Raw genomic sequence first — 13,693 nt, 5'->3', positions numbered from 1 at the left:
ATGACTGATCAGGTCACACTCTATAAGCTAAAAATACAAAAAGGCAGCTTATTTTGTTCATCTTTGAAAAGAAAGAAAGAGACAGGTTATCTTTTGCAGTTTATATTTGTAGAAAGATTTTACAGATTGTGGCCCCCAAGGTTTGAAGCTAGAAATCCTCCTGCAGGATTAAAATGTTGCCAAAAAGCAAGACTACTGCCCTCTATTGTCCAATCGTGGAGGTACTCATGTTTCCCATGATGCTCACTGAAAGCAACCCTGTTAAATGTTGGCATTTTATACTGCATTATCGTAACTATATTTAAAAAAAGAAAAAAAATGAAATGCCGTTAAAAATAAATTCAAACTTGTAAACCAAACGTGTGGTTTCACTCTCCTTTCACACGGTGACAAAACTCGCGAGAGGGTTTGTGGTTTAAGCATTTCACATCTTTATTTCTGTATTCTTTTTAAACAACGTGGCACCCAGATCTACAGTCTCAAAGGAAAAGAAATAAACGTGCACAAAAGTTTTTCCTTTCCTGCAAATAAAAAATAAATTCTTGAGCAGAGCAAAGAGCAGGAAACTAGTGTTAACGCACAACCTTTTCTACTTCCAGAGCATCAGTGATTTCACTTCTTAGCCTCATTACATTTAACAGATCAGTATCCAGGAGTTCACCCCCCCTCCCACCACCCTACTTTGGTAGTTAAGAAAAAAAAAATATTTCCTCCATTTAAAACAAATATTCCAACTTTTAGTATATAATCAGTCTTTACAAAAAAAGCGAGGAGAACCCTCTGCTTCCAATCCCTAAAGCCGACCCCAAATCCCCAAAAAAACAAAACAAAACCTCCCATCCCAGCAAAATATCAACACATGATCTCAGGACAGGAGCGGGAAGGTTTAGGAATGACATGTAAAAGGGAAGAAACGTGACATGCGGAGTCATACACACTTTAAATTATCTGGATAAATTCATCTGAGTGTTAGAACATTTACTAAATAACCAAATATAATTTGTGACGGTGCATGTACAGCTACGTGTTCTCGTCAGTGACACAAGTGCAATCCATGTTACAAGCACTTCAATTGAAACAGTGACAAAGGGGGAGAATGCTGTGTATATCTGAAGCAAGTAAGTACAGGTATTAAATGGACAAACTGACAGGTGGATCTCAGAGAGGGGAGGAGAAAAACAATTTTAAAAAAAGGAGTGGGGCGTATATAAACACAGAATAAAACAGTCACTCTATTCTTATTTTTGATACTTTTTTATTTTTCCTTTTTTGTCTTTTCCTTTTTAAAGAAAAAAAAAAAAAAGCTGACTGTACAGAACTAAATCTATGTCTATTCAGAGTTTTTCCAACTCATGTCTCTGATGGCAAAGAAAGAAATGGAAAGAGCGAGATATCCATCAAGAAAAGAAAAATGCCTAAACAACAAATCATTAAAACCTCTGACTGGACTCCAAAAAGGGAATTTAAAACCTAATCATTTGCTTTGTATGACTAAAACCAAAACAAAGAAAATAAATAATGAACTCAGTGGATCAAATCAGTGGCGGTTGACATAATTTTTTTTGCTTTTGTTTTTTTTTTTTTTTTTTTAAATGAGGAAGAGGCAGTATAATATATAAACTCTTAACTTGGATAGTTGCATTGACTGCTTAATCATAGCCGATGATATAAAAGTGAGATTTAGTGCAGATGCAGTGTCTTATCAGTTGGCTGCCAGTCCAGTGGCCTCAGAGGAAAGCCTGGAGAAACAGACAGAGACACCCAGAGAGCAGGGAGGGAGAGAGTAAGGCATGCAATCAGACAGACAAGATAAACAACAATATCATTATGTACATTTATATATATTACTATGATAAAATCATCTGGATTCATTTAGCAGGAAAATTATGATTATACGTAGAAAAACAAAAATTAGATGTTCAGTTTGAGCTCCTGCTGCCAGTGAGAGGGTCTCTTAACCAACAGCTGATCAAACTTACTGGTTTGCAAATGGAGCCGCATTAAAGAACTGGTCAAGAGTTGGATGAGATGATTCACTCTGGTGCCACTTGATACAGCCCTTCTAGGTTAAATGAAACTCTGCACAGCACAAAAACTGCAACCGAGAGGAAACCGCAAGCCCGACTCTCTGCAACCACCACATCACAGTGAAGAATATATGAAGGGCGCTATCTGAAAACTCAGATGCCCTCATAACCCAAGTTTCACAAGCCAAACAAACTCTGCACAGGCTGTGGATGCATGCAAATAGTCTCTATGAAGAGAAAGAGGAGTACTGCTTTTCCCTAAATGTAATGTAAACAGCCAATTCAACGTCAGGTCAACTCCAGGCCTTAACAGCTGGAGTCCTGCAGGTTTTAGATAACACCCTGAGTCAAATGATTAGTTCATTACCAGGCATTTGGAGAACTTCAAGAAATATTGAGGAGGAAATTTAGCCATTTAAATCAGCTGTGATGGATCAAGGACACATCTAAAACCTGCAGGGACACCGGCCCTCGAGGCCTGGAGTCGAAAATGCATCTGCACTTGTAAACAATTACAGGCACACAGAACTGGAAATGCTGAACCGGATAACTGTTATCTGCTATCTGGCCCATGTGGCTACAGCGGAAGCCCTGAATAATTTGCGGCTGCCCCTGAAGACCGAGTCTGCAGACTAGCCGACGAGATCAAAGCCTGCCTAATGCCTTATTGTTCTAAAACCCGAAGCTACTCGTTTACAGCTCTGTGTGACAAAGGAAAGCAGTGACACTTCACGTTATGAAGCTGAAGTCTTCTTTCGGATGCAATCGATCATCTGCCTCCATCTTACCCTATCCCTGGGATCCTCACCGAGCCTCTGCATGTCATCCTTCACTACATCCATGAATCCTCGTTGTAGTCTCCCTCTTTTATGGCAGCTCCATCTTCAACATCTCCAAACCATACATCGCAGCAGGCCTCACTACCGCCTTCTAACCCTTCTCTTTCACGCTTGCTGCTATTCTTTCATCACTCATCTCCACCCCGCCTGCACTCTCTTCTTCACCTCCCTCGTCTGTTGCTTTGGATGGATGACCCCGGGTATTTAAACTCATCTACCTTCACTACATGTCCGTCTTGCTTTTACCGACTTTCATTCCTCTTCTGCACAGTTCACACCTCCACCGAATCTGCCTACAGATCACAATATCGTCTGCAAATATCACAGCTATGGAACTAATATTTACATATTGGTGAATTTCCTTTCTTAAAAACCAGCTAATGAACTAGGCTGTTCATTTATGTAGAGTCGGGCTTGTCATTTCTACCATGAGATAAAATAGTCTAAGGAACTCTTGGCTACAGAGTGTGCTTCATACAAGATTAATGAGAGGGCTAGGTCTTCTCATCCAACTCTTTGCAAGAAGGTGACCAGATATTCCCTAAAAGATCAAATTATTCCTTTCATGATTTGCTAAATCAGCTGCTTTAAGCTAAAGCAGATGGACGTTTTTGTATTTGTACCAACATGACAAAAGGATGATTTGGTGACTTTGATACCTGAGGGTACTTTGAATTAATTTCTTACATAAGCAAAAATAATAATAATAAAGTCATCAAGATGCAATCCATTACAACAGCTAACAACAGTCACTTAAAATTCACTACAAGAAAACTTCTCATAAATACAATGTGACATCTTAAAGAGAGCCGCTACCTGAGCAGAGCTTACACAAAGAGAGAAATGCTTCAGTTAATCAGTGAAATAATTCCCTGTCCATGCTAAGTTCAAAGTTGTTCAAAAATATAATGCACTCAACATGTCATTTCTTTAGCAGACGAGTGAAGTCAAGCTACAGATTATCTATCTTAGAAATATGGCGTCGTCGACCATCTTTCTGGCTTTGTAACAATGGGCTGTTCGGTAGTAAGCGTGGCATGGCACAGCCAGATACAAAAGCAAGTGCAGGTACGGACAATAAGGAGCATTGTCGGTACTTCAGTAGTAGATGACTTATGTTTCCTCGGTTAGTAAGGGGAGAGCCTTCGCCTTTTAGACTTGGAGCCCAGCTCTGAGGCAATTTTGGGCTCAGTGGGAATTGGGTGTGCAGGGTTACTGGCCCCGCTGACAACATGGAGGGCCAGGAGAGGGAGGGGCTTGAGACTGAGGAGACTCGACACACAGGCAGGAGAGCTGGGGAGCAGGGAATCGGTGGAGGAGGTAGAGGAGGAGGAAGAGGAGGAGGGAGGAGGCGGCCCTGGAGCCAACAAGGACAGAGGAATGGAGGCTGTGGGGGGCACCACACAGGAGGAAGAGGAGGAGGAGGAAGAAGAGAAGGAGGAGGTAGCAGCAGAGGAGGTGGTGGTGGTAGTAGTAGTAGTGGTGGTAGTAGTAGTAGTAGTAGAGGTGGAGGGAGGGCACAGGCTGGTCTGTTCAGGGTTCAAGGAGGAGGAGGGAGGAGGTTTAGAGGACTCTACACTGTAGAAAGAGAGACAAGGAGAGAGGGACAACACAGTCGGGATGGGTCACAGGGCAGGCTGGTGAGCAATGGGTGGGGGGGATAGGGGCAGGAGGAGGGATGGGGGTAGGGTGTAGGGGGAAAATCACTCAGGGATGTGACCAAAACACGAGACAGAAAGCATCAGTTACAAATCAGCAAGGAAAAATAAATAACATATCTAGTGATGGATCAGTGTGGGAGGACAGAAAAAAGAAACCGACACAAGTGCAGACTGACAGAGAGCTAGCAAACACCACAGTGATGGTTAGGAGTTAAAAGAAAAGCCAGTAATCGCTACAATCAATCATCTGCACATAAATCCAAAGAGTAAGGGTGGATGCAGTCGAGCTATCTGTGTGACAAAGTAAATAAAGCTTTTCAGTAATTACTGCAGCTGTGCGGCATTAGTGGAGTGAAACGTGCTGAAAGATTACATTTAAACAGAAAATAATCTTTCAGGCACGCCCACGTGACCCGACTTTTACATCTAGCCCCTGCAATTTCAAGTAAACCACCCCGGTGCAGACAAATAAGTCGACTTAAGCTGAAACTAACCCCATGACTGAATCAATTACCCATCTAGAGTTAAAGTTCTTTTCTTTATTATCTCACCTGGCGTTGATGAGGTACTCCGCCAGACTAATGCTGGCAGGCGAGCCTGTGATGGTAACCTGGCGGTCGGTCGATCCATCCACTGGATTTGCAATCTTGATCTGGGCACCTGACATTTGCCTGATCTCGTTGATCTTGGCTCCCTGGCGGCCAATGATGCACCCAATAAGCTAGTGGAGGAAAAAAAAAAAAAAAAAGAGAGAGAGAGATACAGATGACTGATCGCTGCGATTATGCGTATGTGCGTCTAAGCAGGGCCTGCTCACTCTTAAACAGCATGACTAACAAGAAGAAAAATCCTCCACAGATGAAGCACTGGGCCCCACTAAAATTCTGTGGGATTTAAATCTGTAATAAATGCATGATTTAAATCAATGCAGGGGTAGCAAAAGATACAGAGTCATGTGAAAATAGTTTTCAAAGTACTCTTTGCAGTCCTGTTTTGGGGGGGGGGGGGGGACGACCCAGTACAACCGATGACTCAGTAGCTCACTGAACCACTTTTAGCAGCAGTAACCTGGAAGCAGTCGCTCTCTTTATGACTTCATCTGTGCCTTTTGGCCTGCTCTTTTTTAACAACGTGGCTTCAGTTAATCAAAGTTTATGGCAATTCCTAAGTTTCTTAAGGTGCTGCCACAACAGACTGACATCTAAACTCTGAGCCACTGCACACCAATTCTTTTCTTTTTCAGCCATTCTTGTTGTAGATTTACTGCCGTGCTTGTACGAAGCACATTTGGCCAAGCTTTATCCGTCAGACAGACGGCCTCAACATTTGACTCTAGAATACTTCGGTATTCACACGAGTTCATGGTAGACTCATGCTTGACACTTTGATTATCAGCTACTGGCTGCTCCTCAGCCTCTTAATTCCCATGGAAGCTGTAAGGGTGTTTTCACAGGAAAGCATAGAGTCCTGTGATATTCTCCTTGTTCACATGACTAAAAGTCCTAATTCTTAAACTTTGTGTCCAGGTGGTCAGGAGGTTTCTGGTACATCTAACATGAAATGTAGATTTCTAACCCACAGCAAGTGGGTGTCATATGCAAACCCTGCCCGAACTACCCAGGCAACTCCATCAGCCCTAACAACAGTAAAAATGAGCCTGAGCAGGACCATTTACTGCGGGTTGCTGCATTTGAGAAATGAAAAAAATAATAAAAATTTAAAGATAATGTGTGAAAAAGTCTTTCTAGTCTTCAGACACAACCAATGATGCTTCCACTGACCAACATGCAGTGTTATTTTTAATAGTGTTTGGGATGAAATTCACTTCCTGAAGGACTTACATCATTTGGAATGGTCATCTCATGGGAACTGGTTTGAGCAGAAGCATCCATCCCTGACAAAGAAAACATGAAAGTGCTTTAAACGAACCATAAAGAGAAGGTCCTTAAGATACATGAAGCATAAAGCAGGTAAAATTGTAATTATGATCATTTTTAAGTCACCAAAATCAATTTGAAATGAACTCATTAGCTAATTATACTACGTTACTGACACAGTCAACTCACACTGACTCAAGATCGAAACGATTTGTTAAAAGGCAAAAAAATTAAGATGTTTGATTAGAAAATAACAAAAGACCACACGGGGCTTTCCACACGTCAGCTGCTTTTCTGTAAACATGTGAGAAATGCCCTCAGTGTGTCATCACAACCACCAGCAGCTGTCATTACATCTAGTTTAGCAGTACAGGATGTGTGAACGTGCGTTTTGTCACGTTCTGTGTTTGATCTGTAAACCTGGGAATTTTAAAGACTGAGCAGTTAAAATGTTGCATTCAAAGCCCGTGGGCGTTGCGGCGCTGCATACCAGTGAATCCCTGGTTGCTCGGTGCAATGGGGAACGGGCTCTGCTGCATAGCCAGCTGGTGAAGCTTGGTGAGCTGTGGAGAGATAGCAGCAGAGGAAGACTGTGAGAGTGAGAGAGAAGGCAGGGAGAGAGACGGAGGAAATGGAAAACACAGGAAGAGGAGGGGGGGAAAAAACAGAACGAGAATCACAATCAGTAAAGACAGATACACAAAGATTACAAGGAGATTTCACACAAATCACTTAATTTTGTGATGTGAGGACCTCTAATCCTTCATAGGTTTACTACATAGCTCACTGGTGTCTGACAATGTGAATTATGGCTTGTCTATGTAAGGTACCGCATAGGTATTCCTCCAAGGAGCAGGCTGCATGTCTTGGTAAAGCTTTCTCGCAGTCTTCAGGGTCAGGACAAAGTCACACTACACAAGGGACGAAGTTCCCAATATGCAGGTGATTTCCTAACCAGCAACAGTACACACCTGAACATAAACTGACAATCTTAGCATGACTCTGTACCAGCAGCACAGGAACTTCTAAGGAAGCGATTATGTGCGTATGAGCCAAAACTGCCAGAGTGAGCAATGACTAACTCATTATGTAATAATAATAATAATAATAATAATAATCAAGCATAATTAAACTGTATAAGTGTTACAAGTCTTTATTTTGTCTCTGGCTGGTACCTCCCTGCGCTGATGCCAATAGTCAGTGGCAGGTATGACTAATTATACACAGTCTATCACATCCAATGCTCCTGATGGAACTCATTAAAAAAGAGAGAGAAAGATTAATTGAATCAAGCGACAAGTGGCCATTGTAGAAAGTAATTATGAAGGGGGAGAAAGGAGAGAACAGTACGTTTATCTAGGACAGATTAATGAAGCAGACATGTGAAACAAGACAGCACAAAAGGGAAAAGACAGAAAAGTGAGCAGCAGGAACAGTTTACAATTCATGGAACAGTGGAGAGTCTGGACCAACAAACAAACGTCTGTCTAAAGAACAACTATCACCAGTGAATGTATGAACTACATAGAATAACACTAACAATAGTATGTCAGCGTAAGGTAAAATAAAAAACAGGGGCAGGTTCAGCTACAATTACAGGCTGTAAAATGTGGTGGGGGCGGGTGGGCAGCTGTACATATTGTAATTATGGGTGGGTGGGGGGGGGGGGGGGGGGGGGGTCATATAAAAATATCTACTGCACTTACATCTGGCTGTGGAATTGCGTGCTGTCCTTGTACGGCATATGCCTGAAACAAATGAAAACAAAGCTTTCATAGGCCTCACATCTGATTTTGTTGGGCAGCTCATTTCTCCAGCAACAACACTCTTGGTAAGCAAATCTCTCTCAAAACACATCAAAGCCTCGTTTGCGGCCTGAAAAGCCAACAGAACCTTTCATCGTCTAGCGTCACCAAACCCAATCTGGGAACTTGTCACAGAGTCTGCTGTGGGAAAGAGCCAATTTTCTGGGCCTTCTGCTAAATGCAATCCTCCTTTTTCAGTCCACACAGACTGTTCCTGCTCACAACTGAATGTGAAACAAATCATGAACATTCATTTCCAGATATCCATCTAGAGATGGAACTAAATATAACTACTGCAGTCACACTTTGACGACAGGAAGGTTAATTAGCTCATCAATATCTCTTCCCCATCATAAAGTCGCAGTTACTAACAACACGCATGAATCAGTGTGTTGGTTAGGCATGTTACATGTTATGGTAGGACAATTATGACCCAGTACTACTCAGCCAGCAGGTTTTGGGAATGAGTACAGAATAAATATTAGGAAAAAACAGAAAGAAGAAGAATTCAAAAAAGGAGGCTTTGCAAATCTAACAGGTCGATAAGTAAACCTAGAAGATTTAATGTGTTCTGTTTCAAGATTTTTATCATCAAACAAGACCTAAAAACCAAGCTATAAGATTGCTTGCATTAAGTCAGGGAAAGCCAAAGGGATAATATTAAAATAAGTATCAAAGTGATCAAAATAGATTCCTTGTCCAAAGTCTCCACATTTCTAGGAAAAAAGGAAATATTTAGAGGCGTTACAGGAGAATTACAGAAAATCAAAGGAGAGATTTTTTTTTATCAAAAGAAATAAAAAAGGTGTTTAGAAGGATAAAAAGAGCTTTAATGTTAGGCCAACAAGCACCAGAAAGCATTTTGGTTCAGACCAACATTAGTAGGAAATAGACCACCTCACTTCTGAAACCTGATGCTCAAAACAATGAAAAGCTCCATGGAAATGGGAGGAAATTCAAGGCTCTGAAACAAAAATCTTTTATTCTAGGTCTGCTGTGTATGGCTTTAAAAAAAAAAAAAAAAAAAGAAAGAAAAAAAAATTTTTTTAAAATTAGCAGATACCGTTGTCTAACCTAAATCCATCCGAGCTGCTCTTTTACCTGCTTTCATGATCTTTCCCCTTTCATCTTCTTCTGACTTAAGTATCTTTTCATCACAAATCAGGTTTTCCAAGTACGGTATGTAACAAAATCCATAGTCAAATATCTCACACACACACAAAAAACCCAAACTCTGGCATCTACTGATTCCCTCCAAAGTATCGCATGTACCTGTCCGCCTGCAAAGATGACGGGTGATCCTGAAGGCTTGGGTCTGTAGGGGATAGTGACCCCCTTAGGGGGAGACTGTACAAAAGACAAAGGATCTGTTAATACACTGATATCCATTTTATCATAATGTTTTACATCTGTTTATATAATCATTAATACAGATTAAACACAGCTGCAGTGTAACAGTATCTGTGTTTTTATATATACAATAATATCAGCTCAAACCATAAACTCTTGTCCGAGCCTAATAAACAGCTGCTGAAAAGCCGAGAGATCATATATCTGAAACGACGACGAACAGCCACTTCATCTGCTTCACTGCTTACCTCAAGCATGACCACACAGATCTGCTTGACGCACTCAATTATCGACTGGGGAGTGCCAGCAATGGTGATGGCACGCTCCGTGGAGTTGGGGAGCATGTCTCCAGCCACTTGTACCTGAGCACCGGTTGACTGAAATACACAAATGAAAGAAAGTGAGATGCAGAGACAAGTGTTGCCTTATAACCTAAAGCAGAAAGGTGACAGTTGGCTGAGGTTGAAGAGAACACAGTTTTTGTAGTGCACACCTCTCGAATTTCCTTGATCTTGCATCCACCTTTTCCAATAAGCGAGCCACACTGGCTGGCAGGCACCACAATGCGTAGGGTGACCGGGGGCTTGCTGGTAGCTGTGCTGTTTGTCATCGAGCTGCTGATATCCTGATCAACAAAAAAACAAAACATTTGGGTTCATTCACATTCTGACTGGACTAGTCGTCGCTTTCTTCCTCTCTGAGGTCAGGAAAAAATGGAATCTACCTCTTCCAACTTTTCAATGATCATGGAGAATGCTTTAAATATGGCAGTGGTTGGACCTGCCAATGTAATGATCCTCTCAGGACAATTGCCCTCTGAGATGTTGATGCGAGCTCCGCTCTACAAAGAAAAGTAAAGAATAAAATGAGTGATCTGGAGCCTTTTGTAGCCTGTTAGTAAGTATAACTTTACATATTACTGTTTGCTACTATATACAAAATAAGAAGCTGTGTGTAAAACACCTCACCTCTTCTCTCATCTTCTTCACAGATTCACCTTTCTATTTGGAGACAATAAAGACAAATTTAGTATAACTTAAAAACAGATCTTCGACGACTGAAAATGAAAATTGTTCATTTAAACAGCATCTTACCTTCCCAATAATGCTTCCAACTTCCTAAAAAAGGAAAGATCACATGTTATTAGCTTGAATTTGCCTTTTATTACCAGAGTTTCAAAGCTCCCAAGACACGGTCTGCTTAGCTTATAGGGAATTAAAAATAAATAAATTTAGAGACACAAAAAGTTATTACTTTCATTCCTTTATTAAATCCTCAGTTGTCACAGTCATTAAATAACGATGGATTTTTCATTAATCTCCTGCTGATCATTAAAACTCCTTCATCTAATCGTCTTTAGAACATTTGGCCTGATCCATCATGAACATCCACATTTGTATGTCCGGTCTGTCTCCACATACTCAACAAATGAGATCCAGGAGGCAAACTAGCACACAGCATCTGTGGGTTTCTTACACTTCTCCAGGCTGCAGTAAGATGCTACAAGTTAAGGAGCCGACTGCGAGTTGGCCCCATGCAGAGCATAGGCGCAGCTTTGCAGACCATCATCTACATGTTGTAGGCGTTTACTGTCACCAGGTGGCAATGTTAAAAATATTTGGAACAACCGGCCTGCGGGCTATTCTTGTGTCTGCTGTCGTTGGGTTTTTTCAGCCTGCAGGAGAAGACCCAAGTCAGAACATAACACGTTCAACCTACGCATATCATCACAACCATCCCGCTACATGCTGCTGGTTTTTCAAGGACTGCAAGCAAGCATGTCTGCATAGGCATATCCATAATCCTTCGCTTTGCCAAGCCAAATACCAATGCAAACACACACAAATGTGGTAGCATAAAGTTTTTGGAAAATCTTTTTGTCTTCCTTGTTGACATGACATACCAACATTTTAAACCACCATTTAAAAACTAAATAAATTAAAAAAAACAACAAACAAACAGGCTACTCTGGGACCCAAGAGATGCCACGTGTGGCTTTTGCACTGTCATAAAGCCAGATCGATTAGTGAAATTAGCATATTCTGTTTACCGATTTTAGATTTTAATACATTGGACAGTGATGCCATGAATATATTTGTGTAATATCATTTCAGCAAACACTTAAACAGGAGATTTTAAAGGTAGAAACTAAAGCTGAGTCATAAGTGAAAACACTTGTTTTGGTATGCAGGATTGTACCACTGAGGCAATATCCCTAGTCATCCTACTAATGTCCCTGCCTTCAGTATATCTCAGGGGGAGGCTTAATTTTCATAAATAAAACGTCATACACTATCAAATGCAGACACAAGCTGTCAATGGATGACCTCACCTTCCCATGCATGAGCAGCCTAATGGTAAGGGTGACATTGAGCCCGCCTTCAATCACACCGGAGTCCATGACTGCAACTGCAGGTCAGTACAGAACTGAGGTCTTTGGTCACTGAGATGGATCTAAGGAACACAGAAAAATATGCACACATTAAACTAGAAATATGGTGTAGAGTGAGCCGCCATTCATTAAATGAGACAAATATAATCTAAAATACTGTTCCAAGATGCTGGTAAATAAGCACACCAAGTATTTCGCTATTGAATGTTGAAGGCCCGTAGATCCCATTCACCCATCTTACTAAGCAATTATCTTACTAATTATACCAACTCACAACATTAAATTTTGAAATTGAAATTTCACGAATCTGTTGGCTGAATGAATACGGCCTGATAAAACAGTTCCAAACATATTGTGTTTGTGTGACATTTAAAAAAAGACTAATTCCACTTCGTGACTTTAGAGGATTCGAAAAAATAGTCCACAATAAATTTGGGAGATAGCATATGCTAACCTTAATGCTTATGAATACTGATGCGTACTAAGATGAATCAGACAAATATGGCCAAGGACTTTTACTAGATTCTCCAGGGTAGGTGAATTTACTTCCAACTATCTGAATGCTGCTTATGTGACTCTAAACAGGCGCTGGAAAGGCCTCGATGTTAACTAAAACACATATAGCTTATACGCTAACGATGCCTTAATCATTAGCTATGCAAGTTTATCAACAAACATGCGGACACGCTCGTCACGAACCGGACCTAAATTTCATAAAACACGCACACAACAATTTTCCGTGTAAAAAACAAGACATTTAGTGGCACACTTTGGCCGTGTTGTTTTAGTTAAACTCAAATCATTTAACTATTAAAAACTAGTTGTGAACCTGTTAGCCACTTAGCATTGTGGTCGAGCTGGAAAAATGAATGGAGCATGCGTGCGTTACTTAGCTAGCTAGTTAGCTAGCTTAATTTGTCAACGTTACAAAACAGCTGGCTAGTTATCGGTGGTCTTCATAGCGAGGTAGATTGGTCCAGTTTTAATCAAGTGTAGGCGATAAAGATGATAAAACATGCCCATAAAGGAGACATTAAAATAAAACTTCCCCCTTGGCTAGCCAAGCTATTGAGCTCAGTCAGCACGGAGACTGCGTGCTCATCATCACGCGGCCTGTTAGCACGCAGAGCGAATCGCGGCTAACTGCTGGGCGCGATTTCTTTCCGCGACTTCAGATCATAATAACAAATATAAAAAGAGCAAACAGCGAAATCAAACTCACCTGACTCGTGCGCTGATAGGTGATCGGGGGGAGGGTTGGGGTTGTAAGGGTAGAAGGGGAGAGGTTCGGGAGGGTAGAAACCCGGGGGAGAGTTTAGAAAGGACTCGGGGAAGAGGGAAGAGTGATGTGAGATCGAGCTCCACTCCTTTAAACAAAGACAACAAAATTGTGACCTCTGAACTTTTCCCTTTCACCCATCACAAACCCCGACTCCTCCCCGAGTCTGACCTATTTTTTTCGTAAAGCACGCCCCAATAAAATGTGGGACAGTTTGCGACAACATGGCAGGTTATTTGAAAGGACATAATTTAAAAAAATAAATAAATAAGAGTTATGCAATACAGTGCACTGCTAAATTCGTTTTGAAAACGAAAAGCCAGTTGATGGGAATAACAGACTGTCTACGTGTTTTATCTGTTTATATAAATTAACAGAAAAAGTTTTAAGATATCTTTCAGATTTCTTGCAGTTTCTAATATATTCAGATTTTATAGCTGAATAAAATACTTTTTAAGGAGCC

The 13,693-nt window shown here is 41.1% G+C and overlaps 1 protein-coding gene across 7 annotated transcripts; it reads right to left on the bottom strand.

The window, feature by feature from the left end:
• Window positions 1-407: 407 nt before the first annotated feature.
• Window positions 408-13,437, bottom strand: LOC146710301 (poly(rC)-binding protein 2). 7 transcript variants are annotated; one of them, XM_085457708.1, is made up of 13 exons: window positions 13,174-13,420; window positions 11,892-12,013; window positions 10,654-10,677; window positions 10,528-10,560; window positions 10,284-10,400; window positions 10,053-10,184; window positions 9,808-9,936; window positions 9,482-9,556; window positions 8,111-8,152; window positions 6,895-6,994; window positions 6,369-6,421; window positions 5,079-5,248; window positions 408-1,739 (listed from the first exon to the last, which is right to left on the bottom strand). In XM_085457708.1, exons 2-13 carry the CDS (start codon window positions 11,958-11,960, stop codon window positions 1,703-1,705), a joined length of 981 nt encoding a protein of 326 aa, XP_085313834.1. In that variant the 5' UTR covers window positions 11,961-12,013; window positions 13,174-13,420; the 3' UTR covers window positions 408-1,702. The 7 variants fall into 7 exon arrangements, with proteins under 7 accessions (XP_085313834.1, XP_085313835.1, XP_085313830.1 ...); XM_085457709.1 differs by having other exon boundaries at window positions 6,895-6,967; window positions 13,174-13,419; XM_085457704.1 differs by lacking the exon at window positions 408-1,739 and adding an exon at window positions 1,746-4,444 and having other exon boundaries at window positions 13,174-13,436.
• Window positions 13,438-13,693: the final 256 nt, after the last annotated feature.

This window comes from Copadichromis virginalis, linkage group LG5 (assembly GCF_057382275.1).
Source record: "Copadichromis virginalis isolate Kocher_CV1m ecotype Utaka linkage group LG5, C_Virginalis_male_GT1.1, whole genome shotgun sequence".
Taxonomy (NCBI): domain Eukaryota; kingdom Metazoa; phylum Chordata; class Actinopteri; order Cichliformes; family Cichlidae; genus Copadichromis; species Copadichromis virginalis.
This window is presented reverse-complemented; position numbering and strand designations above follow the sequence as displayed.

What these genes read in the sequence shown, in the direction of transcription:
- LOC146710301 (XM_085457704.1), bottom strand. Translation starts at nt 11,960, where the DNA reads ATGGACTCCGGTGTGATTGAAGGCGGGCTCAATGTCACCCTTACCATT. An exon ending in TCATCTTTGCAGGCGGACAG is followed by an intron (nt 8,153 to 9,481) that starts GTACATGCGATA and finishes CATTTGTTTCAG; the next exon opens with GCATATGCCGTACAAGGACA. An exon ending in GAGTACCTCATCAACGCCAG is followed by an intron (nt 4,445 to 5,078) that starts GTGAGATAATAA and finishes CTCTTTCTACAG; the next exon opens with TGTAGAGTCCTCTAAACCTC.